The sequence below is a fragment of the Patagioenas fasciata genome, chromosome 20 (genome assembly GCF_037038585.1).
Source record: "Patagioenas fasciata isolate bPatFas1 chromosome 20, bPatFas1.hap1, whole genome shotgun sequence".
Taxonomy (NCBI): domain Eukaryota; kingdom Metazoa; phylum Chordata; class Aves; order Columbiformes; family Columbidae; genus Patagioenas; species Patagioenas fasciata.
In genome coordinates, this window is record NC_092539.1 from 803,664 (window position 1) to 827,926 (window position 24,263).

The following is a 24,263-nucleotide window of genomic DNA, read 5'->3' on the forward strand; positions in this document are numbered from 1 at the left end:
ACTGTGATATCTTGGATACCTTCATTGACGTGAGGCTGATTCATACCTGCTCACAACAGGGCCCTGAGCTGCCGCATATCTATTTTTAGGAATAAATGAGACTATTTGGATTTTCAAAAATACTTATCACTTTGCCTGGGAAGTAAGGTCACTACAAATCTGGGGAGGGTAGATATAGAAGTGAGCGCTGTCCTCCCAGCTGCACACAGATGTGTTTGTGTGTTACTGCAGAGTGGGTCTGGTGGGCATTGCAGCTCTGACCTGTTCTCACAGCTCACGCTCATGTATCAGATTGTGCTTGTGTAATGGGGTTTTATATATAGGAGTGTACGTATGCACACACATTCATGTACCTGCAGGGACAGAAACTTTTTGTGTTATTAATTCCAAGACAGGTCAAGGAGGGAGCGCTTTGTGTTTTCCAGTATCCTGGAGAGCTGCAGATACTGGAATGGAATGGAATGGAATGGAATGGAATGGAATGGAATGGAATGGAATGGAATGGAATGGAATGGAATGGAATGGAATGGAATGGAATGGAATAGAATAGAATAGAATAGAATAGAATCGAATCCTTTTTTATTTTCAGGTTTGTTTCTAGCGTAGCTCAAACAGCGTTAGAGTGATTTACGAGCAGTTTATCCTTAAGCAGTTTGCACTGGGTGGAGATAAAAATCTATTATTACTTCTGCCTCTCTTATCAGAAGTGAGATGCTCCAAGTGCTTGTGGGAGCCCTTGATTTGTTTTAGACCTGAGTGTGAGCAGCTCTGGCCAAGCAAAGGGACAGTGTGGGGGGCTCCAGGTGCTTTGGGAGCTTCTGCCCCTTCCCAGCCCTCAAACACTTTGCAGCCGGCCTGCACGTGAGATGGTCCCACCTGGAGCTGCTTGCGCTCCTCTGTCACAGTGTCCAAGGCAGCTCAGGCAGCTTTAGGAGCAGGATCACTTTATTGACTTCTATGTCATAGTCCTTTCTAGAAAGAGGGCACAGGAGGTGTGTTCTGGCGATGGTTCAAGCCCCAGGAGCCCCTTGGGGTTCTGCGCGCAACTCAGCAGAGCCTCAAGGACTGGACCGAGACCAGAGGGGCTGCAGCATCAGAGAACAAAAGACTTGGTTTTCTTAGCTGCCCTGTTCATAGCTATAGCACCACTCATAGGTGCTTGGCCATAAGGACCCCTTTTCCCAGTTTAAATTCACACCAAATACATTAGTTTTGCAGGTTCTTCGCCTGTGCCCTGCGCTGAGGGTGTGAGTTCCAAGCACACAATGTAACCCAGGACCCGGCTGCTCCGCGCTGCTCCTGCTGCCGCAGGGGGAGTATCTCTCCAGAAGGGTTTGCCTTAAAACTGTGCTGTGATTTTCTCCTTTTATTTTCTTTTCTCATGTACAGCGCCTCAACGAGAACCTGAGGAAGCTCACAGCCAAGTTTGAGAAGGCCACTTCCGACAAACTCAAGTGTCAGCAAGAAGCCGAAGCGACAGCGTGTACCATTGCTCTTGCAAATCGACTGGTGAGTGTCAGCAGATGCAGCTCTGGTGGCATGAATGGGAGGTACCAGGTGCTGCTGAGATGCGAACCACGTGCGCACAGCACGTTACATCCTCTCATTTTTTTGGAATATGTTTCCTGCACTGCAGCAAGTTTCAGTAATGAAAATGATTTTGCATTGGCTGTTTTCATACATCAGGGTAGGCACTGCTTGTATTGCTATACCCTCTTCACAGGTCTCATCTCCTTTTTGTTACTTAAAAGCTTGATCAAGTACTGATGAGCCAAAACTATATTACTCAAAAATCGTATCATTAAAAAAAAAAAAGACAGGAATATGCCAGTAGCTTTGCAGGTTTAGAAATTATGAAAAGTTAATAGTGAAAAGCTCTAAAAAAGCAGCGCATGTCTCCATTATCAGTCCATCGCTATGCATTGCAGTCTATTGTATCTTCAAAATACGCAGCCTCCTAGTCCTCTGCAGGGGCAATGCCCTTGTCACTACTTCACAGATAAGACACTGAGAGATGATGGCTTCTGTTCACACTAGCTGGAGCCCCAGCTCACATCCAGTGCCTTAATTGCCCTTAATGCTTTGCATTTTGGCTTCCACACTGGCTGTCAGCTCCGAGCGAGCCAGTTCTTCCTCTGAGCAATGGAACAGGGCTGCAGGAGACTGACTGGTGCTTGAGCTCTGCCCTGCCAGGCGGTGGTGTTGGAGCTGGTTCTAGCAGCTGATTCTGCTGACTCAAGCTCCCCCTCTTGCACACAAAGGCACCATTATCATAGAATCACAGAATCATTTGGTTGGAAGAGCCCCTCAAGATCATCAAGTCGAACAGTTAACCCACCCTGGCACTGCCCCATGTCCCTGAGAGTGTCATCTCCATCTATTCAACCCCTCCAGGGATGGTGACTCCAGCACTGCCCTGGGCAGCCTGTTCCAATGCCCCACAGCCCTTTGGGGAAGAAATTGTTCCCCAGATCCAACCTCAGCCTCCCCTGGCGCAACTTGAGGCCGTTTCCTCTCATCCCATCGCTTGTTCCTGGGGAGCAGAGCCCGAACCCCAGGCTCCAAGCTCCTTTCAGGCAGTTCAGAGATCAGAAGGTCTCCCCTCAGCTCCTGTTCTCCAGCTGAACCCCCCAGGTCCCTCAGCCGCTCCCATCACACTTGTGCTCCAGCCCCTCACCAGCTCCGCTCCCTTCTCTCAACTCTCTCCAGCACCTCAAGGCCTTTCTTGGTGTGAGGGGCCAAAAACTGAACACATTGATATAATCTCAGTGGAAAGCCCCAATTTTTCCATGTTTTTAAAATATCCGACATGCTAGACCTGCAGGGAAGATGCAGGTGGAGGTCTGGACTTAGGCAGTTGCGTTCCCACATTGCAGCTCTTCATGTGCAGAGCTCCTCCCGTGCCCTGTTTTGGGTGAGGGATATGTGCACAGCTGCCGAGCCTGTCCTGTGACCTGGCAAAACTCACTGAAACGTGTGGCCCCTGCTTTGTGACCTGCAGCCTGGGCCTGCAGCAGCCCTGAAAGGCAAGCGGCCGTGCTGCTCTTCCTCCCAGCGGCAGAGGAGATGCTGTGTTTGAACCGCTCTCTTTCCCAAGAGACTCCGCCTGTATCTCCAGGAGACCATCCTGCCTGCTCTGCCCATCTTCAGGGATGCAGGTTGGTCTCTGTGTTGTTGAAGCTGCTACTGCTGGTGGAGCTGGTGGCAGCTGCATCCCAGTACAAAGGTATGTCTAGAAGTGATGCAGGATTCTCTGATTGGCTGTAATCTGTATATAAAGTAAAATATCTGTTTGCATCTATCCCAATGTAGCATGCAGTGATAAATATAGAAGTCAAATGGTTAAGCTTTTTGCTTTGGACATGCAGAGTTGTGCTCTGTTCCACATTTCGTACTCTCAGACCTTCTTAAGTGACCTTCAGCAAATTGCTTTAGCCTGGATTTTCAGAACTGTTTAGATTTCGGGTGAGTTTTCACAGACACATGAAAAAGGGCAGGAAAGTGTTCCCCAAAAGTGCGGAGTTCACCTGCTGCGTGCTTGGGTACTGGGAAACTTGGGAAAAAAGACCCTTCATCTTGAATATCTGTGTGCCTGCGTTGGAAGAGCCGCGTGCAGCCCGGCTGCGGCACAGGCGGCTGCTTTGCCGACAAATGCGTTTGGGACTCTGAGATGCTCAGATATCCGGGGTCAAAGACAAACAGCAGAAAAGTCCCTTCCTGTGCCGATTTAGATCTGTTTTATGCAACCGCTGAAGGAGTTTTATGCTTTCATGTTCTTCAGGTTAAATCTCGCTGAATGCTTCTGAAGCATTTAATTAAAACAGGAAAGTAGCTTTTTCTTTTGAAAGAGCCATTGATGTTTCCGGGGAGATTTTGAAGGATGAGTATTGCCCTGTGTCTTTCTGCAGACTAACAAAATCACATTGAACGTGTGACATGGAGGTAGATTGTGGCTCACATAGAAGAACCACAAAATAGAAGAAAATATTTCATTAAAAAGAAACATAGAAATGATGGTTGCAATTCTTTTCATATAAATATGTGTGTGTGTGCTTTACACTGAATACGGCTTAATTTCACCTTGATTAGTACCACTGTAGTGACAGATTGTCACCTGTGATGTATCTTCCTACATGATTTTTTTTAAGTTTGATAATTTCCTTTAAAAGCAACTATTTCAATTCTGAAATCAAGATAAGACATAGGAATCAAGTTTTAGAAAATCTTTCTTTGGTTGCAACTGCATTTTTAGCAATGATCTCTGCACTAGTCTGTGGTCTGACAGCACGGAGTTTGTGTCATGGGCGGTATAACCTCAGTGAAGCAATAGGAATATATTGGCTCTGAAACGTGTTCTTTCCCTTGCTCATGACCTGGGGACGCTCACAGGTTTCTTTCATCTTGAAATGCTTTGGGTGCATTTGGATGCCTTCCAAATAATGAGCGTGCTAGCTGTGATAAAGAAAGGTTTCTAACTGCAGGAAGGAAATGAACTCGTTTTCAGCCAGAGCAGCACAGCCACTGCAGACAAGGACACACAGGGCTCCACAGCTCTGCTTGTGTGGAAAGATGTGGAAGATGTTCCCCGGGGTGCTGCAGCACTGCTCTGTCCCCTGTGAGTGTATCTCCTCCCGGTGCTGCTGGGTGACCCAGCTCCATCTGCCCTTGCCTTCCTTTCCTTCTGTGTGTGTGTGTATTGGTGGGGGAAACATCACTAGGAAGACGATCAGCTGCGAGTCCAAGCTCTGAAGAAAGCCGTGGGAGAAAGAGAGGAGAAAACACAAAAGGAGATGGAGCTTTTGAGGGCTAAGAAGAAACTCGAAGCCCTGAAAAAGGAACACCAGAAGCTCAGCAGCCAAGTGCAGAAGCACTCCATCTTCAAAAACTACCTGGAGGATGTGGTGAAGATCTCCCCACAGGTGAGTTTGGACATGAGAGACAGATCATGGCCTCAGGGAGGGCTGTATGTGGATGTTAAACCTGGAGGAGATAAGGCAAGTCCAGGGAAATCATGACACTTGGTCAAACCCAGAGACCTCAGGTGGGATGGGAGGAGGTTCCCTGCAAGCCAGGTGAGCCAAGGGGACCAGAGTGAGGGGAGGGAAAGCAGAAAAGGAGACAAAAGCTTGAGAAAACCAAAGAAAAAGTGTTAGAAGGGGGAACAGCACAGAGCTGAGGGACATGGGGACCCCTTTGTGTCCCTGTTTCACGTGACATGGATGGTTTGGGAGGAGGGCCAAGCTGCCCGAGAATGGGAGCCCAGGCAGCTGTCGGGAAAGCTGAGCCCTTCTCAAGGGTGTGCGGGCGTCCCTCCCTGCATCGCTCGCACTCCTGCGGCCCGGCTGCCCCACTCCCATGGCTGGGTGACTTGGCCCTGGCAGCTGCACTTGTGCTTTGTTTCCTATCAGAGCACTGGGGGGTGGTACGACATCTCCCCTTGCCGCTGGCAGTGGCAGCTCTGGGACCGGCACAATGGGGCCAGCAAACAGGGAATGTGGCGACGCTCACAAACCAACTGGGGCAGCAGGCTCGCCAAGAGGGGAAATCTTTCAGCTGGGGGAGGTGTTGTCCCTGGTCAGGACAGGGTGCCAAACAGCACGAGACTTGCAGTCACGAGGGGAGGGCAGGGGCATTACTAAACCCAGAATCCTTGTGCTGCAGTTTGAGGACATCCAGGACGTCATTTCCCACTACAAGCTGCTGGTGAGGACGCGCAAGGACCTGCAGCAGTCCCAGGAGAAGGACAGGGAAATGATGGAGCAAGCCAAGGTGCTCCTGGATCAGTACGAGGCAGAGAAAGCAGCTGAGATCCTGCAGTGCCAAAATGAGCTGGAGCAGCTCCAACGACGTTTTGCGCAGGCTCAAAGTGATGTCCGCTTCTGGGTGAGGAACTGCGGGATGGGCAGGGGAAGATCTCCAAGGCCTGGCTGGGTGAAGCCACAGGGTCATGGCAAGGCACAGTGGCAGACTTTGTAATTGGAGGAGATGCCTCATTTCATCCCTGCAGCAGGGGGCTGCAGAATGACAAATGACATACCAGGTCTGGAGCAGGTTATGTCAGGGCTTAAAACAAGTCCAACAGTGACCCAACTGGTGGTCATCTGGGCTGTACCAAGGCACGTGAATGTGTAGAAACACGCGCAGCTCTGCTGGCCTCTGTTCCCTTTGCATCACTCTGAGGGGGCCTTGCCAAATTCCCTTCCTGGATACTCCAGGCTGCAGGAGTTGAGTCCCACCAGGCAAAGCTGGAAAGCGCGTGGTCTGGGCGGGTGGTGGTGGGATGCGCTGCCCCCAGGGTGTCAACTATCGGGGTATTTGGAGGACCCACTGGAATGAGGGGTGCAGGAGCTGGCAGAGAGATGGGGCTGCTCAAGGAGCAGCTGTGGTAGTTCCTGGATCTGCTTCCACCACACCAAGCTGAACCAGCTCCAGCATAGCCCTGGGTGAGGACAGGTTCTTCCTAGCAAAACAAAGGAGTGCGGAAGCCAGGCTCTCCAGCACTGAAGCAGCATCTTTGCTGGGACATATCACCATGCTGTGTGTCTCTCCTTCTCCTCCCCTCCTCAGACTGCTCGCTGGGCCGACATCCAGAACAGGAATGCCAAGAATGCCCTGATGCTGACGACGATGAAGATGGCCGTCCACAACCTCTTCCAGTGCGTGAACACGCAGCTGAAAGCCAAAGTGCATGTGCCGGAGGATGACAGCCTCAGACAGCTGGACATGGTAGAGCCAAGCCAGACCCCTCCCTGCCCAGAAAGAGGAGCAGTAATGACCCTCAGCTGCCCAAAGGGAGGGGAAAGCCCAGAGAAATCAAGGTGCCCAACAGACACTTCCCTTTCCCCCTGGGCTGTCTCTTGGGCATGGGGAATGGGCGGAGGACACCAGGCAAACCTGTCTCGTCCCAGGAGGCAGAGCAGGGGGTGGATGCCTGTTGGGAGCTGGGCAGGCTGGGGCAGGGGGTGCAGATCCACCCATGGCTATAGTCTGGCTTCATTCACCCCTCTGAGTCACCTGTAAAAGCCCATTGTGGTGGTGCAGATCCAGCAGGGCAATTGCCTTCATCCTCCTGCTCACTTTGGTTGGTGAAATTTGCACTCCAAAAGGGCCAATGGGCTCCTCTCTGCCTCCTGTTCCCACCCCTGCTGTGACCTCTACCATCTCTCTTCCCTACCTTAGATTCAGCAGTCTATCCCGGACCTCAAAGGCATCGTTACGGAGGTGAAACGGAAGGGCATGGAGAGCCACCGGCGAGCAGCTAAGCGCGAGCATTAAGGGCAAGAGGAGGACAGAGAGCCCTAGGGATGTTGTGTTACGTCAGTGAAGTTTCAGAACCTTTCTAGCTGTTTTGTCCTGCCCAGTTGTTGAGTCCCGTTCATACTATTAAAATAACCAAAGATTTTGAAGTGTCCCTCCCTTTCCTGGGAGGGTTGGAAGCATCAGAGCATCTTCACCCCAGAGGCCGTGGGGTGCCTTTTCTGGCAGGTGGGATTCTGGTTGCAGGAGACGGTGTCCCAGCAAAGCAGGCAAAATAGGGAGAGCAGGCCGGGACAGGAGTGGAGCTTCAAATAAGGATTAGTACTGGTGTTCACATTGGGACCTTCCAGCCAGACTGAGCTCTGAGATGTTGAAGAGGGACGTCACAGCAGGGGGGCCGGTGCTTTGGAAGAGCTTCAGAGATTTTCCACCACCCCACCCAGCACACCTACAGATGTGGGTTTTGCTGCACAGCCATGTGCTGCGTACTAAAACTCACCTTCCCCCTCAAGATGTTGGGAAGGTGTGGAGAATGGATAGAGGTGAAGGATGAACCAGCCAGGGCGGTTGCACCGAGCATTTGGCTGTTCATGGCGAGGGCTGACATGACGAATGCAAAACAAGAGGCCTAAAAATGGCTCTGGAGTCCCACTGTGGAGTTCAGGCTGGGCTCAGAGTCTGTTAGGGAGGACATTTGAATGCACCAAAGACCCAATGACATAAGCTTACAGATCTGTGCATCAAAGAGACCATTGATCACATACTTGCTCCCTTCTCTCCAGTGGTTTTTCCTGTCCTGAGCCCAGAGCAGTGGATTCGGCTAATGCATCCTCCAGGAAAGTCTGAGAACAGAAGGCTGCTATCAGTGAACAAATATATCAAGATTTCAGGGCTTCGAGCATTAAAGGAGATTAACCTGGGGAGGCAGTTTCTTGCCTTTCCAAAGATTTCTCAGCCTGGCCCAAAAGAGAAACATTAGGTCAAGAGCCAGAAATGGAAGGGCTGGATGTCTCGCTGCTCTGTACTCTTGCAATACCAGAGAACTCCAAAGGATCTTGTTTCTGTTCCACTTCAACCACCCTGCTGTGACACAGCCTGAGACATCTCTCTGCAAAGGTCAGAGGTGCAGAAATCATCCAGGAGCCAAGCTTCCAACAGACATTTGTAGTGGCAGAGCCCCCCCCTGCCCCGGGGGGATGGGGTTGTCCCCAGCCTGGCTGAGAGGTGAAGCCAGAGGCAAAAGAAACTGAAGGAGCACCATTAGAAGGTAATAATGAGTGAGCAATCGCTGAACACATGCGTGCAGAGCGCTGGCCAGTACATGCAGCCTATCATGTTATTGTATAGCACGAGTTACAACCAACCACGTTGTTGTAAGGCGCGTGGACAGGGCAGCCTTGCTATAAAGCCAGCCCGGTCCGACAATAAAGCGAACTCTGTGAACATCCCATTGGTGTGTCAGGTTCCGTGTCTCGCATGGGAAAAGCAACATTTCTGCTTTGCTGTAACGTGGGGGAGCCCCTCGCTGCCCCCCTAATTGGCTCGTGGGAGTCAGCAGCGTGGAAGGGAGTTAAAGCCTTGGAGCAAATGTCCTGCTTGCACTGAGAGCCCGCGGTCACCAGCCAAAAGACCCTGGGTCTGTCCCCGCGGGGCAGCCACCCCCTGGCTCAGCACCGCCTTGTCCTCTTAGTCCCTGCAGCAGGACGAGCAGCTCAAGTGCCTCCAGGCCAGCATCATGCAGCTCCAAAAGGACTATGAGAAGTTCAGCTCGGTCCTTGCAAACCTCCAGCAGGATGGCCAGCAGGAGCAGAAGGACATCAAGGTGGGTGGCTGTAACCCGCAGTGCCGGCCCTGTTCCTGCTGGCTGTCCCAGCTCGTGCCGCTGTGGTACCCTGGCGTGGGAGCCGTGTGGGCAGCGCCCCTGGGGATGCTGAGCAAGTGGCTGTGCCTTGTGCTCCTGCCAGCTGCAGCTTCCCAGCGATGGAGGGGGCACAATGAGGGGGCTCGTGTGGGAGGAGCCCTCCTGAACCAATCTTGGGGGGTGGGTACACAGGCTTTTTGTGGCAGGGGACGGTGTGCAGGTGGGGCTGTGCCCCCCAGGAGCTCCCCAGCCCTTTTCTCCCCTCTCCAGGCAGCTGCTGCCTGGTTTCCATTGCCTGTCCTGCGACCGGCCCCTCCACACGCTGGCGCCTGGACCGTGAGTAACTGCCCCCGACCCCTCCCTGGCGTCGAGTGACACATGGGGTGCCACCTGCCGGGCACTGAGCACCCCGTGTCCTGTCCCACAGGGAGCGGACGGGCGAGTGCAGGTACCCCACTGTTCCGCGGAGCTGCGGGAGCCCACACACCCTCACGCCCCCGCGCTTCCAGCCCCAACCGCCCAGCACCCCATGGCCGTCCCCATCCGGCGCCCGCAGCCCCAACAAGGTAGGGATGACGGAGGTGGGGAGGGGGATGCTGAGCCTGCGGGGGGATCCATCCGTGCCTCACTTTCTCCAGGGAGAGCTGGCTGGGGGAGGGTTGCTGGGGGATGCGGAACGGGGCCCCGTGTTTGGGTCACACGCTCTCCCCTTCCCAGAAGGACGCGATGCAGCTGTCGGGCCAGGACGGCACTGATGGGAACCGGCAGGACGAGCAGCTCTCCATGATGGGGGGCTCTCAGCCGCCCCCAACGCCAAGGGCCACCCCAGACACCACGACCTCGAGGAGCCGGCCAGGTATGGCCCTGTCAGGGCACCGGGGGGCAGAGGACACCCTGCTGTCTGTGGGGACGGGTCTGTGCCCGCAGCTGGGCAGGGCGGGACGGGGGTCTGGGGTCTGGGCTGGGATGTGGGGGCAGCACGGGCTGATGGGGCAGCCGCTCCTCGTGGTGGAGCTGGAGGAGCTGGGGGACATGGGGGGTGGTGCTGGCAGTGTGGGACAACAGCCTGCGTGCTTCAGGGTGGGGGAAGGACCCTGTTTGTGGGTGTCTGTGGCTGACCCTGCCCCTCGCCCCCAGGCACCCCCTCCTCGCTGCTCTCGGCCGTGCTGCTGCACCAACCAGTCCCGTCTCCCAGGCGCTTCACCCTGGCACCGAGTCTGCTGCCGCCCATCCAGCCCCCCGCAGTGAATCACTCCCTGACAGCCGGGCAGGACAGGGGTCCCGGCCCCGGTCCCACCACCCCGGGCGCTGAGCAGGCAGCGGCTGCAATAAATGGCGATGGGCAACCAAGCGCCGGTGCGGTCTGAGTGGGGGTCCCTGGGCAGGATGGCAGAAAGCCCCGCTGTGTTTGCTTTTCAGGAGAAAAATAAGCGCTAAAAAGGCACTTTGGGGGTGCCCAGGTGGATCCGGTGGTACCCAGGGCCCCCCCAGAGGGAGCACTGGCAGCAAACCGGTGGGCACCAGGGCAGAGCCAGCAAAGGCCCATCCTGCACCCCGGGTGGGGCTGAGGTGTCCATGGGCTTCAGAAACACCCCCTGGGACTAACTGGGGGGACGGGGTGAGGGGGTAACCAGGGGGCTGTGCAAGAAGCCGGGCTGACTGTCGGCAGCCGGAGGAGGGGAGCGCTTTGCTCTGGGTCGGGGGACCCAAAACTGGGGGGACGCAGCAGCTCCGCGCCCCGCCCCGGGGGGCCCACAGCCCCATGTCGCAGCACTTTGCAGCCGCAGGAAAGCGCCCGGCACTTCCGGTTGATGGGCGCTCTGGTCACGCCCACAGCCCTCGGCTGACAGACGGGGCCCTCGTTTAGTGAAACGCCTGGGAGCAGGGAAGCTTCTGGAGCACTGACCGTATACGGGCCCAGCTCGTATTCCCTTGGGCTTGACAAGGAGGCTGTGGGACCTTCCGGCGGTTTCGGTGCGGGGCTGCGGGCGGAGCGTTGTCCTCAGACTGCGGACCCTGCGGGAGCTCCCCGGGCAGAGCCCCCCCCGCCCCGCCGGCCGGTGGTTGTGTCTGCTGGGGACCCTGCGGAGCCGCCAGCTTTCGTGAGTGGGGATGTGCCTTTGGAATTGTCATTCAAAGGGTAGATGAGCACAGCTCGGCTTCAGCCAGGACGCCTCTGTGCCTTTAGTTTTTGTTTTTCCCTCACCTTCCCTTTCGTGCGGAGCGGCCCGGCCCGGGACGGGGGGGGTGTGGGTGTGTGTGCTGAGGGAACACCTCGTACCCAGCAGCCTGCTCCGTGCCGCTGCTCCTTGTCTCTGCATTTATATACGATACACAAATGTAAAGCAAACGGGGGGGGTGCGTGGGAGCAGGAGCGGCTGGGGGCTCCCGGGCCGGGCCTGACGCCTGCAGCGCCTCACGCTTTCCCGCTCCCGTCGCGCCGCCATCTTCGGCGCGGGCAGTGAAGCCGCCGCACTGAGGCCGTGCCTCGTGCCGCCGGGGAGGAGGGGAGCTGGTCGCTCTGGGAGCCGCTCTTGGGAAGCGGGCGGCGCACCCCGCCGAGGAGGGGGAGTTAACGTCCTTCGAGTCCTCCTCCTCGGGTACCGGCGCCGTTCGGGCGGTGGCTGATGAGGTGTCTGTGGCGGGGCGGGGAGAGCGCGGCCGCTGTGCCCTCACTAGAGATGGCGGCGGGGCGGTCTCTGGCGCGGACAGGACGGCGGCCGCGGGGAGCGGCGCTCCAGCCCTATCTGTGATAATAAGAATTAAAAGTGTATGGGGAAGGAATATATTAGTGGAAGATTCCCCAGCTTATTTATTAGAGACAAACGTTTTACAGGCTCTGGGTGTGGAAGCACAGTTACTGCCTGGGGGGGTGATAAGGAGAAAATTTGAGAGCTATTCTATTACCTGGAAGTTTGTGTTGGTTTTGGCCAGGGTGGAGTTAATGTTCTTTGTGGTACCTAGTATGGGACTATGTTTTTTGATTTGTGCTAAAACCAGTGTTGATAATACAGAGATGTTTTTGGTACTGTTGAGCAATGCTTGCACAGGGTGGCCTGTTCTGCCTCCCACACTGCTCCACCAGCAAGTGGGCTGGGGGGAAGCGACAGCCAGTGGCACACTTATCTAAGCTCTTAGAGCCAGTGTCTTGAGTGTGTGCAAACTGCAGCAGTCACCGCTCTTCTGGTGAAAGAAAGAAGGAAATTAAACCCTGCTGCTTTCCTGAGGAGAGATGACAATGGGCTGCACCTCCTCATAGATGGGACTTCAGGGATAATTCAGGGGAAAAGACACAATGGGTGTGCCATCGTTGAAGGTGTGAGTGGTGAAATAAGAAACGGGCAGGTTACCTAATAACTGGTCAGCTCAAACATGCCAGCTATACGCTGTCAATCAGGCACTGCAGATGTTAGATGGAAAAGAAGGTACCATCTGTAACGGTTCTAGATATGCATTTGGAGTAGTGCACACCTTTGGGAAAATCTGGGAAGAATGGGGTCTAATGAATAGCAAAGGGAAAGAATTGGTTTGTGAAGAACCAGTTGGACAAGTGTTACATAATCTGATGTCACCAATAGAAGTGGCTGTAGTACATGATGTCCATTGGGACATCAGAGGGGAAACTCCTTTTGTGTCAGGGGAAATTGGTTATCAGATGAAATGGCCTGAGAAGCAGCCTTAAAACCTGAAGTGATAACTGTAAGTTATCTCACGCTTGAGGTCCTGGCCTCACAGGAAATTCCAGTTTTTGACGAAAAATAAGAAGAAGTCCTCCAAGAATTAGGAGCCAGGGAACAGAGTGGGAAATGGGTGCTCCCAGATGGTAGAGAAATGTTAAATAAGCAAATCATGAGGGAGGTATTAGCGATTCTACATCAGGAGAGTTATTGGGGAACACAAGCAATGTGTGACGTAATACGGGAATTTATAGTATAGCCAAGCAAATTTGTGAAAGATGGGTGGTTTGTAAAAGAAGAAATAAAAAGGCACTTAAAAAGCAGCCTGCAGGAGGGCAGGGTCCAAGTTTACAACTCTCTCAAAATATTCAAGGTGATTTGCCTGTAGCTGGTCGAATTAAATACATACTAGTGTTGGTTGATCACCTTGCCAGATGGGGAGAAGCTTTCCTCCTGAGCACTGCCGCAGCAGCAGTGGTAGCAAAAGTTTAATAACAGGTGGACCTCCACAGTTTGAAACTAAGGATTTATTTCTCAAAAACTGTATACTCGGGTTGTCTTACCTATCTTCTCTCAGGCACAAGGCCTTCTGGCACAAACTCTGCCTTTAGAGTTTGCAGCTCACAAGTTTCAGCCTGAAAACTGGGTCCTGGTCAAATCCTGGAAAGAAACGGAAGCTTCAGCCAGATTGGGAAGGAGCATTTCAAGTTCTGCTGCTCACCGAGACAGTGGTACGACCAGCTGAGAAAGGGTGGACTCATTAGACACGGATTAAAGAGCCAATGGAACCTCCAAAGGACAGTGACGAGTGGCAAGTATTGACAACTGATGACCCCCTTCGACTAAAGATACAGAGATGAAAATGAAATGAAACCTTTGGGGATTGTTAATCCTGTGTATGTAGAATTTACAAATGGGTTACTTAACAAACGTCACTGAAACTGAAGGTTCCCTAACAATTTGAGTAGATGATTGCCACATCCTTAACTGTGGGGATGTACAGAGCTAAAGAGAATGGAGTTATGAAAAGAAACGTGTCCAAGGGGACTGAGTCTAAGGATGATTTAAATAAGTGCACAGTTTTTGTTACTGTCTCTCATTGCCCCTCCTGGTACAGTGTTATTTGGAGCACAGAGTTTAGGGGATGGACAGTGAGCAATGAACGGTTATAGAGTTGAAAAGAAAAATGACCCTATCTAAAGGACAGTCTCTCCCAGGATGTGAGTCTCTGCAGTGCAACCCTTTGCTAATTGCAAGACAGAGAGCAGATGATTCAGTAAGTGGGGTTTATGGATCACAAATAGACATTAGTAGAAAAGATGCCCTGGGAAGGTTCAAAATATATGGAGGTACAAATGCCTGGGTAGAATGGATCAAATATATGGTGCAAAGCCTAAACAAGAGCAATTGCTATGCCTGTGCAGCAGGAAGGCCTGTGGCCCAAGTGGTACCCTTCCCTCTGGGGTGGAGCGAAGATTGACAGGGGATGGAGTGCGTCTTAGCCTTATGCCAAGACTCTACGGCATGGAGAAATAAGTCGTGTCATACTCTCTCCCTACTGTTTCCAGCTTTGCAGGGAAAAATATCAAAATTCCCCTGGCATTTTCAGGAATAATTGGAAATCATACTGCCTGTCTCTCACGACGCGGCAGGAATGATACCAAGTTCCTAGGAACATGAGTAGGTGTGCAGAGACACGGGAAGTTGGTCCTCATATGTCCTCAAATGCTTCTTGAGTGGATCTTTGGTGGTACTGTGGGAAGATGACACTTCATTCCATTTTATCCCCCACTGGGAAGGTACCTGTGACGTCGTACAATTGGAAATTCCTTTTACCCTGGCATTTGAACACTGTGATCCATCAGGGCAACAGAAAAAGGAGTTGAGGGCTTTCCTCTGATGACAGGGTTTATTTCAATTAGATTGGGGTCCCCAGAGGAGTCCCCAAGGAACACAAAGCAAGAAGTCAAGTTAGCTGCGGGTTCTGAGTCCTTTTTGTTTTGGTAGGTAACTACAAACAAGAATGTAGACGGGATAAATAACATTTATTTATAAGTTATACTAGACAAGCAGTTAAATGAATCACCAAACAATTAGATGCTACTAGTAGAATGGCATGGGAAAATAACATGGTCCCAGATACGATGTTGGCAGAAAAAGGTGATATATGTCTAACCACAGCTTCAGCAGAAGAATTGGCTGAGAATTCAGGTGTAGATAGTCCACTCATGGGATTGTTAGAATCTTGGTTTGGAATATTGAGAGAAATTACTTCTTTAATCGAAGTAACAGAAGCACTGATTTCTATAGCATGCTACATCATTGCGTGTCTGCGAGGACTTGTTCAACACCTTATTGGACAGCTCTATCAAAGCAAGTGCCTTTAGGGCCACTGCCATGCTCAGATAAAATGATCCTGCTAAAAGAACAAGAAGAAAGAAAGAACAGCAAATGCATAACTCCAGAAGAAAAACGTGAAATCATCTTGTCTAGGCTTGAAGCCACCTATACAACTGTATCATAAGAAAATGCAAAACCTCCTCCATTTCAGTCCTGCAGCCCGGCACTAGTTTTTCCTCTTCCCCCTCTTTGGCTTGCTCCCTTCGCTTTCTCCCTTTGTTCCATATCCTTCTTTCCGACTTGGCTCTTGGAGACTTTTGACCACTTTGGACCCAAGTGTGGGGATGTTTTTGCAGCTTTTCAGAGGCCTCGCTGGTGACAGGGGGTACAGCAATTGGCACCTGCTGATCGTCAACCATCAGCAGTCCTACAACAGAGGGGTCATCTGAAAGACCAGGCAAATCAGACAGCTGTTCAATTTTCTCAGTGTCCACAGCTGCTATACCAAATGCCCACCTATACCCTTTTGGGTCCTTAATATACCCTCTCCTGAGGTGGTCTATGCCAAGGATGCACGGAGCATCTGGACCAGTCACAATGGGATGCTTTTGCCAGTTTTTTCCAGTTAGGCTCATTTCAGCCTCTACAACAGTCAGCTCCTGGGATCCCCCAGTCACTCCAACAATATTGATGGGTTGTGTTCCTTTATAATCAGAAGGAATTATTGTGCACTGAGCACCAGTGTCCACTAAAGCTTTGTACTCCTGGGGTTGTGTTGTACCAGGCCATTGTATTTGTACAGTCCAATAAACTCTGTTATCCCTTTCCTCCACCTGGTTGGAGGCAGGGCACCTCTAATTCCTGTTTTGCACAGTCTCTGGGTGTGAATTAGAGGTTCCTTCAAGAGCATCAGAATCTCTTCTGCTCCTTTTGTAAACTGGAGCAGCCACTTTCCTAGGAGTTTTTCCTTTTATCTCACGTACTCGTTCCTGAAGTTCTGAGGTCGGCCTTCCATGCCACTTATTCATGTTTTCTCCCTGCTCATGTAGGAAGAACCACAGTGAACCTCTTTTTGTGGGCTGTCTCTGCCCTCTCTCTTGAGATTGGAAACGCCTTCTCCTAACAGCTGAAACATGGGTTTGTGCAGGTCGTGAACGGTACGAGTCTGCTCTGAGCTCTTGGATTTCTTGCAGCAGCTTTTCAAACCGGTCATCAGATTTTTCACACAGTTTCTCCACAGCGGAAACACAAGCCCGTAGAGAACCAGCAAGGCTGTCCTCAAAGTACCGGAGCTGCTCAATCACTTCATTAATGTCTTGTGCACCTCTAGCTGACCAGACCATTCCTGCCAATGACTTAGCATATGCAGGTGGTGCACTTTGTACAAATCTGCGCCACATAGATTTTGTACAATTGATTCTATCTGGGTCTGTCCCCTCTTGGCTGTTTGGTCCTAGATAGATGATCTCTCGCACAGCTCATTCTCTCAGGAACTGGATACCTCTCTCCATAGTATTCCATTTCCCTAACGTGGATATACAATCTTCCTTGTAGGGAAATCTGACTTTCATAGCTGCAGGAGTCGGGTCCAGAGAGTAGTGGCATTAGACTCTCTTGAAATTGCCCTATCAATGGTGGAATCTTTTGACAGAGATCCCAGCTGCCTGGCTTCACCACCTTCTAATTCAGTTGTTTCTGCCCTGTTGTCCCAGCATCGCAGCAGCCAGGTTAAAATATTCTCGCCTTCACGACGACTGAAGTCTTTTCGCAGGTCTCTCAGCTCACCTGGAGAAAAGGACCGAGTGGTGGTCACTTCATCTCCACCCTGCCCTGATGATGATGCCCCTTGGGTTGATGTTGGCCCTGTGCCATCACCTGCTGCACGGGTGGTCTTTCTAGTGACTTTCTTAAAACCAGCAACTGATGCTGATATGGGTTCACCATCATCTGATTCATTTCCAGAGTCTGAATGACTGTCACAGTGATTGCTGTGGTTACAGCAGCAACAGTGCCCAGTGTGTGAAGACGGGGGGGCTGCCTTGTCAGCCTTTGAGGCTGGAGAAGTAACGTTATCTGCAGCGCCCTTGGCAGAGGAGCAATGCGGAGGAGCTGTAGCTTCAGCCTGTGAAGCCGCGGTTGGGGGGGCAGTGGCTGCAGCAGCAGCTTTGGCTGTTTTGCCTTTTCTTGAGCGGCTAGGAGTGCTTTTTGCTAAAGCTTCCGAAGGCGCACCGCAAATCTCAGGACTAAAAAGAGACGCAAACCTCCTATTGAACCTCATTTCTCTTAACAGTAACAGAAACTGACACACATTCAGCAAACCAGATAACACCATCACAGTTCTATCAAAGCTCCAAGGATATTCAAAGTTCTCTAAAACATTTGCAAACTGTCCTAGCAAAAACACAAAAGTATTGTTAGTCAGCCTTTCTAAAGATTCGTTTGACCAATTAGCAAATATAGAGCCATTCTGCTCTTTAATCTCTCCTGGAGGTTTTTCAAGGTAAAGCAAAATCGAGTAGAAATTCATTAACGGCTGCAGTATAATGAAATAAACCAGTGCCATACCACACAGAATCATCATGACCGCTGTCCAGTTTCTTGTTGTTATATAATGAATACTTCGATTCAGAAAGAAACACCAACACAGATATGGGATCAGCGAGCACAATGTAGAAAATAACTGATACAACTTTTGCCATAACATCTTTAAGTCAATGTAATTCACTTTGCCTTAATACCACTAAATAATATCCAAAGCAAACCCACACGCGAGTATCACAACTCTATGAGTTGGCACCGTGCCAAGAAAATTGGAAGGTACGTCAGAGCAGTAGAAAAGCCAAAAATCTCCAAATTTACCCCTTTCTCTTGCCCCACGTTGGACGCCAATTATCTGTCGAGGGTTGAGATTGCGGGGTGACAATCAAACCCTGGCAGATGTATTGTTAACCTCCTCTCCCCCCACTTCCCCCTTTTGCCCCTCCCTCTCCCCCCTCCCCACTCAGGACAGGCGATCAAGAGGGAAAGAAGGACAGAGAGAAGAGAGTTGGAAAAGTTAAAGATGTTTTACTAATGCTACTAATAAGAATAGAGAAAATAATACAAAATATACAAAACCAATCTTGTAAGTCTCAGCAACTGCAGAGCCAGCACCCAAAGTCCTGGATTAGGCTCTGTAGCCAACCGGAGCTGGATTCAGTCTCTCACTGGCCTCAGTTCGCAGGGACGACCAGCAAGGTCCTCTCCTAATGTCGGCCATGAGGAAAAAAAGGGAAAAGGGGCGAGATCCTTGTGATCTCCCACTTTTCTATGAAGTGTTCACGTGAATGGAATGTTATTCACCGTTGGTCAGTCTCTCAGTCATCAGTTTCTTGTTGCCCCTCTCGCGAGATGTCCATCCGTGCTTATCAATAAGTTTGCATTCCCTTGCTGGGTTTAACCAAAACATGTGTTGGGTTCTCCAGGAAAATGCAGCTGACATGAAGGCTTTAGCTGACAGGCAAATTCACTACAAGAGAAACTTGTTTTTAACAAAACCAGGACACTGTCTCAACCCCATAACCTGGCTGTGTTCAGCTGAGCCTGTTCTCTGCAGGGTGGGGTAATCCTGAGATAAATAATAGTGAAATAAATATTCCACTATTTGTTGCCTACTTTGAAGGAAAATAAGTCTGTCCATCCATACCAGAACTGTCGCAAAACAGATGTTGGTCTGCAGTAATACTGACAAGCTTTGGACCTTTAATCTTGGAAAGGAGGTGAGGGTCAAGGGAAGGTAAAGGAAGATGTAGAGAGGTATTAGGTTTTCTTTCCTGATCGCAAAACCTACTTTTTCCATTCTGAAAATCTCAGTATTGTGTATGTAGAACTGTAAGATCTACCTGAGGATGAAATCTCGGGCTGGGAGGTAAGCGCTGTGTGCTTACCAATACTTACAGGGCATGGTTCTCACTTTTTTGGGGAGAAAAAACATTAAAAAACAGAACAAAACACACCACTAAATTAAAAAAGTAAGCCACTGGGTGCAATAAACTGGGTCTGCCTTTCACTCCAATACTGGGTGTCTAGTGGGAGCCTTGTGCTCGTTCTTCTGCCAGCTTGGTACGGAGATGGAGAGCTTTGCAGATGTTCCTATTTTGGGGGACCCTTGATAATGTGGTATGGGTCCATCTTCAATGTGCCCATTGAAAAATCAGTGGTGCTGGGCACCTAAATTTGAGCTGATTCTGCTCTTTGAAGAACCTGTCCATTTTTCATGAGCAGAGCCAAGAATATTTCTAAACACCAGTGTTCCTTCCCAGTGGCTTACTCACTTTCATTAATCTTGAACAGCTGCATTAGCTGGTGTCTCAATTAGCATTGGTGGGAACGAACTATCCCCTCAGAAATTACAGCGCTGATGTAGTTAATTCTTTGTTTGAGCAAATTGATTTCAGAGGCTCGTCACAGCCCTGATCCTGTGCGTATGAGATTTCCTGGGCTTTCCTTATGGGAATTGTTTCCTGGAAGCCAAGTCTGCTTGGAAATATTGACAAGGCCAGATGCAGATGGTTTTTTATTGTTTTGGGGTTTTTTTTTATTGCTTCTAAAGCTTTGTCTGCAACAGGGTGACCGTGGGGAGAACTAAAGTAAGATTAAGAGAGAACTTGGGGTTGGAGCAGTCAGAACCTCTGCTGCACTGTAAGACAATTCCCCTCACACAGATGCCAAAGAAGCTGTTACATGGGGATTTTTAACTATGGGCATGAGAGAACCATAAGCAGCCTCAGCCTGATGGATTTTCTGGGGAGATGTTGTTTCCCTTGTTGTGTCATAAAATCACAGAACAGTTTGTGTTGAAGGGACCTCCCCAGCTCCCCCAGTGCCACCCCTGCCATGACAGGGACATCTTCACCAGCTCAGGTTGCTCAGAGCCCCGTCCAGCCTGGCCTGGGATGTCTCCAGGGATGGTTCAGCCACCACCTCTCTGGCCAGGCTCTCACTACCCTTGGTGTAAAAAAAAATTTCTTCCCCATGTCTGGTTTGAAGTTGTGTGGAAAGAGCCAAGATCCTGGTGTGTTTCAACGTATGTATGCAATAATGTACAGCTGTGAATCATTCCCTTGGCCTTGGAAGATCATTGAAGGCTTTAAAATCGCTGCTGCTGCCAGCAAAATGCATTATCCACAAGCTGCTGAAGGGCATAGGGAAAAAGTCAGAGAAGAGACCTATTTGTTGCATTCCTGGGCTGTGAGGTCCTGTTTTTGTCCAGCTGCCCAGCCGGGAGTGTTGCTGCTCTTGTTACTGGTTCCACACTCCCACACAACTCCTGCCACTGCTCGGGGCTCAGACCATCTCTGCACAGGAGCTGACGTCTGGGGGACCAAGGTGAAGTGGTTAAAAAATAAGGTACTTCCAAAAGTCTGTCCTTAATTATGGAAACCCTAGAACAAATGCCAAGTCCCCATGAAGCCAAAAAGTCTTACGCGTACATTCAGATTTTTAGCAAGTTGATTAAATGCTTAAACAATATTTGAACTCGGGCCTGAAGGATCAGGCTTTATTAATTGTGTGAGTATAATTGTGGTAAAATAAGTGGTGGCAAGGAAGGTTTAAATCTGCTCACAGGCGCTGAACTGCGTTGTTGTGAGATAGCTCGGTGACATCTCGTGATGCGTTATAGAATCATATAGGTTGGAAACGAGCTTTAATATAATTGAATCCAACTGTTAACCCAACACTGCTGAGTCCACCACTGAACCACGTCCCTAAGCACCACATCTACGTGTGTTCTAAACCCCTCCAGGGATGGTGACTCCACCACTGCCCTGGGCAGCCGTTCCAATGCTCAACAGCCCCTTTAGTGAAGAAACTTTTCCTTTCAGGCAGTTCAGAGATCAGAAGGTCTCCCCTCAGCTCCTGTTCTCCAGCTGAACCCCCAGGTCCTCAGCTGCTCCCATCACACTTGTGCTCCAGCCCCTCACCAGCTTTGTTATCCCCTGATCTGTTGGTATCTGCAGGATTTGAGGTGTCAAGTCCCAGATTAATGCATGCAAGGTAGGACAGGCACACACAAAAATATCTACAAAGCAACAGAGTGTTTCTAATTAAAAGAAAATTGTTAATTAGTTGAGCCTCCTCGGTCAGTGCTGGGTGAACAAGAGCCTCATACCTGCCTGTTGCTGCGGGAGTGCTTGAAAAAATATAATGAATCCTGCTTGGTTTGCAGAATTTTGGGAAAGGTGCTGAGCTGGAGAACATAAGTCATGAATAGTAGCAATGCCACTTGTTATTGTGTGGTAAAAAAGGACGTTTTCACAGCTGGAATAAAACACCAGAATTTGGGAAATCTGGGTATACTGCCCAGCCGGGTGCTGAACAGCTCTTCACTTGTGCATCAAGCCACGGGGTGAGTAGTGTGTTCTGTTTCTTGGCAGGAAGGTGATGGAGCCAGACCTACAAAAGCTTTGTCTTAAGCCATTGTAATAGTACAGCTGCTTTTTTGGTAGCTCTCCGCTGCCTTGGCAGACTCCCTCTCGCTGGATTTTAAAAGTGTTTTGCCTCTGTCGTGTTTTGAATTTTTTTTTCCCTTTAGGATCCATACCTTCTCTTCTGGGCTCTCCCAGGTGCAGTGTTTCCTAGTCAAGCTAATTCATCACTGATTCACAGTGGAAACTGCCAGTTTGGTGGGTTTTATGTTTTGAGTTAGTTTTCTAAGTCTGGCAGCATCCAAACACAAAGACAGGGAGAAATGACTCGTCTGTTACTTAATTTAATGCTTGTTTTGGGAAATCTAAATCCAAATGTGTATGGGACTCATATTATGACTCCAGTGCTGGATTTTATTTTTCTTTTTGTCATTGTTGGCAGGGCCGAATTCACCTCCAGAATAAGCACAGTCGCCGGTCTGTGTGACACTAAGCTCGGTTCTCTGCTTGGACCAGACGGCTTTTGGAGCTGCCCAAAGTGACTGAAAGCTGAAGTGGGCTTTTGCTGCAGCATCTAAATGATTCTGAGGGCTCTAGCGACCCTTACAAAGCCAAAAGTACCTTGCTATCTTCTTTAGTCTCTCACAAACATGCTGAGTCCTGCTTTAGAGGGCTGAGCTCTCCGGAAACATCGGGTGGGACCAGCTTTGGCTGTAGCCCTCATAGCAAGAGTGGGGGACACAACTCTGACTCAAAGACCAAGCCATTTGGTGACAGTGACAGAACCTTTTTGTCTCCTAGACTTCTCTGGAGATCCCAGACTAGCCAGATTCCCCATGAGGGTTTATGCTTGTGTGAGGAAACTTCTTAGAAATAACTGTAGAATTCAACCTTTTTTAGTAGGCTGGAAGGTGGCAGCTCAATTGACCTTGCCAAACTTTAACCAACAGTAAGAGAGCAGGGCCCGAGCTGCCATAGCCTGTGAGTCTGTGTTATTTCTAATAAAAGAGGAAAGATGGGGCTCTGCAGGTGATCTCCTTCCTATTCTGTCTTGCTACTTCAAACATGTGAGGGCACGGAGGGGTTCAAGGTCCAACCTGAGTATTTGGGTATCTCTGGCATGCAGAGATATGCTTCCTCCATCGCTGTTTCTTTTGAGACATAGAGTCTCTCTGAATGCTTTATTGCTGCTCTGCTTTGTGGAGGATGGCCAAGGGGAGCTACTGGTGCTTTTGTCACCTGTTTCTGTGCTATGGTTGTTAGGAGTGATCTGCTAACAGGCTTTCCATTGACTTTGGGCTTTGCTTTGGATGAGGCTCTGCAGATTTAGGGCACGTGGCCAACTTATGGCTCTTGTTTCAGTGGAACTCAATCTTGGACTACATCCCATAGCAAGCCTGGTGGGTAAACTGAATCTCTGGCTGCAAGCGGAGAAAAAGCGAGAGGGATGGCTAAACTGGATATCTGTGGCTTTTCCTGGGACTTGGTTATGTGCCCAGCTCAGTCTTGCAGCAACCCTGGAAAGCCAAGGATCTCCTCCTCCTGGGAGCCGTTCTCAATGCAGCCCCAGCCACCAGCAGCACCCTGACCATCGTCATCCATGGTACGTGCTTGGCAGGGCGATGGGAAGGGGCCGCTTGGACCTGAGGGGCTGAATTTGGCTCTCGTAGCAATCAAGGATTTGGGAGCAGATGACTCAAACAGTGCTGATCCATTCTCTGTGTACATTTTTTTGCTGTGTTATGTTACACTGGGATGGGGGCAGAACCCATTGCCCTCCTCAAGCCTTTACAGTCTTTGAAACATCATCAGGATGGGAAAGGATCCTCTAAGGAACTTTAATTTTCCATAGAATCATAGAAACTGCCTCCAGTTCTGGCTCTGCTTTGCAGGATGCACTTCTTGAATGTGAAGTACTTACATCTCTTCAAAGCCCTTTCTCCCTGCCTGTTTGCCAAAGGGAAGAATTGATAAATGTTAAATTCAGTAGCAAAATCACCGCAGGCCCCTGGCCATAGAGTTTCCCACAATTTGTGTTACGAGGTGACCCAGATTCTGACGAACCAGAGGCACACAGGGTTGGTTTTGTCCTGTAGTACTTTTCCTATACAGATGGTGAAGGTGATTTTTTTTCCTCTGACCTAGTGCCTGAGGTAAATAAACTGTAAATAGCTTGGGAGAGCAGGCTGGGATGTGGAGGAGTAAAAAAGGGTGATTTTTATTCTCAAGGGTGTGGAGGAAAACAGGAGGAGAACCATCGAAGCCTAAATTAACTCCCTCTTGCAAACATAGTTTATCAGACATTATCAGGCTAAATATATGAGCAGTCTGTAAAAGGAGCAGTTTTCCTCCTGTGCTACTGCTCACATGTTACTTAATTAAAACAGTAGGAGCTTAATGTTGCGCTTACTTTTCCGCTATTAGCGGTACTTGTGTTTTTTTGGGAGGGGGCTACTTTACTGAACATGGACAATGAGGGTTTGTGTCCATGGTAAGACTTCTGCTTGAAGCCAAAGTAAATATTGAGGTGGTTATAGTTATACCGACATAAGCCCCTATATGAACATTCTTGCTCAAGCTTTTCTAAAATTTAACTTCTATTTATTGGAAATAGGTTTAAATCTGAATGGAAAAAGTTGCCGTGTTACTGGAATAGGTGTGTCCATCTGTAGAGCTGTTCCAGTTTAATTTATTAAGCTTTATCTTCAGAAAAGAGTGGCA

The 24,263-nt window shown here is 50.1% G+C and overlaps 2 protein-coding genes and 1 pseudogene across 3 annotated transcripts in view; all 3 read left to right on the plus strand.

Annotated features, from left to right (window-relative positions):
* Window positions 1-8,707, plus strand: part of LOC136110472 (dynein axonemal heavy chain 9-like) — a 60,818-nt gene extending 52,111 nt beyond the window's left edge. The window contains exons 16-20 of the mRNA XM_071817540.1: window positions 1,390-1,509; window positions 4,719-4,919; window positions 5,662-5,883; window positions 6,568-6,818; window positions 7,180-8,707. Of these exons, the coding sequence (XP_071673641.1) occupies window positions 1,390-1,509; window positions 4,719-4,919; window positions 5,662-5,883; window positions 6,568-6,818; window positions 7,180-7,225 (840 nt within the window). The 3' untranslated portion in view covers window positions 7,226-8,707. The remainder of the gene's footprint in view (window positions 1-1,389; window positions 1,510-4,718; window positions 4,920-5,661; window positions 5,884-6,567; window positions 6,819-7,179) is intronic.
* Window positions 8,708-8,798: 91 nt separating this feature from the next.
* On the plus strand, window positions 8,799-11,902 carry LOC136113408 (uncharacterized). 2 transcript variants are annotated; one of them, XM_071817218.1, is made up of 5 exons: window positions 8,799-9,079; window positions 9,389-9,454; window positions 9,546-9,684; window positions 9,836-9,974; window positions 10,256-11,902. In XM_071817218.1, the coding sequence occupies exons 1-5, from the start codon at window positions 9,012-9,014 to the stop codon at window positions 10,483-10,485; spliced, it is 642 nt and encodes a 213-aa protein (XP_071673319.1). In that variant the 5' UTR covers window positions 8,799-9,011; the 3' UTR covers window positions 10,486-11,902. The 2 variants fall into 2 exon arrangements, with proteins under 2 accessions (XP_071673319.1, XP_071673320.1); XM_071817219.1 differs by having other exon boundaries at window positions 9,839-9,974.
* Window positions 11,903-12,031: 129 nt separating this feature from the next.
* Window positions 12,032-24,263, plus strand: part of LOC136110604 (procollagen galactosyltransferase 2-like) — a 34,934-nt pseudogene continuing 22,702 nt past the window's right edge.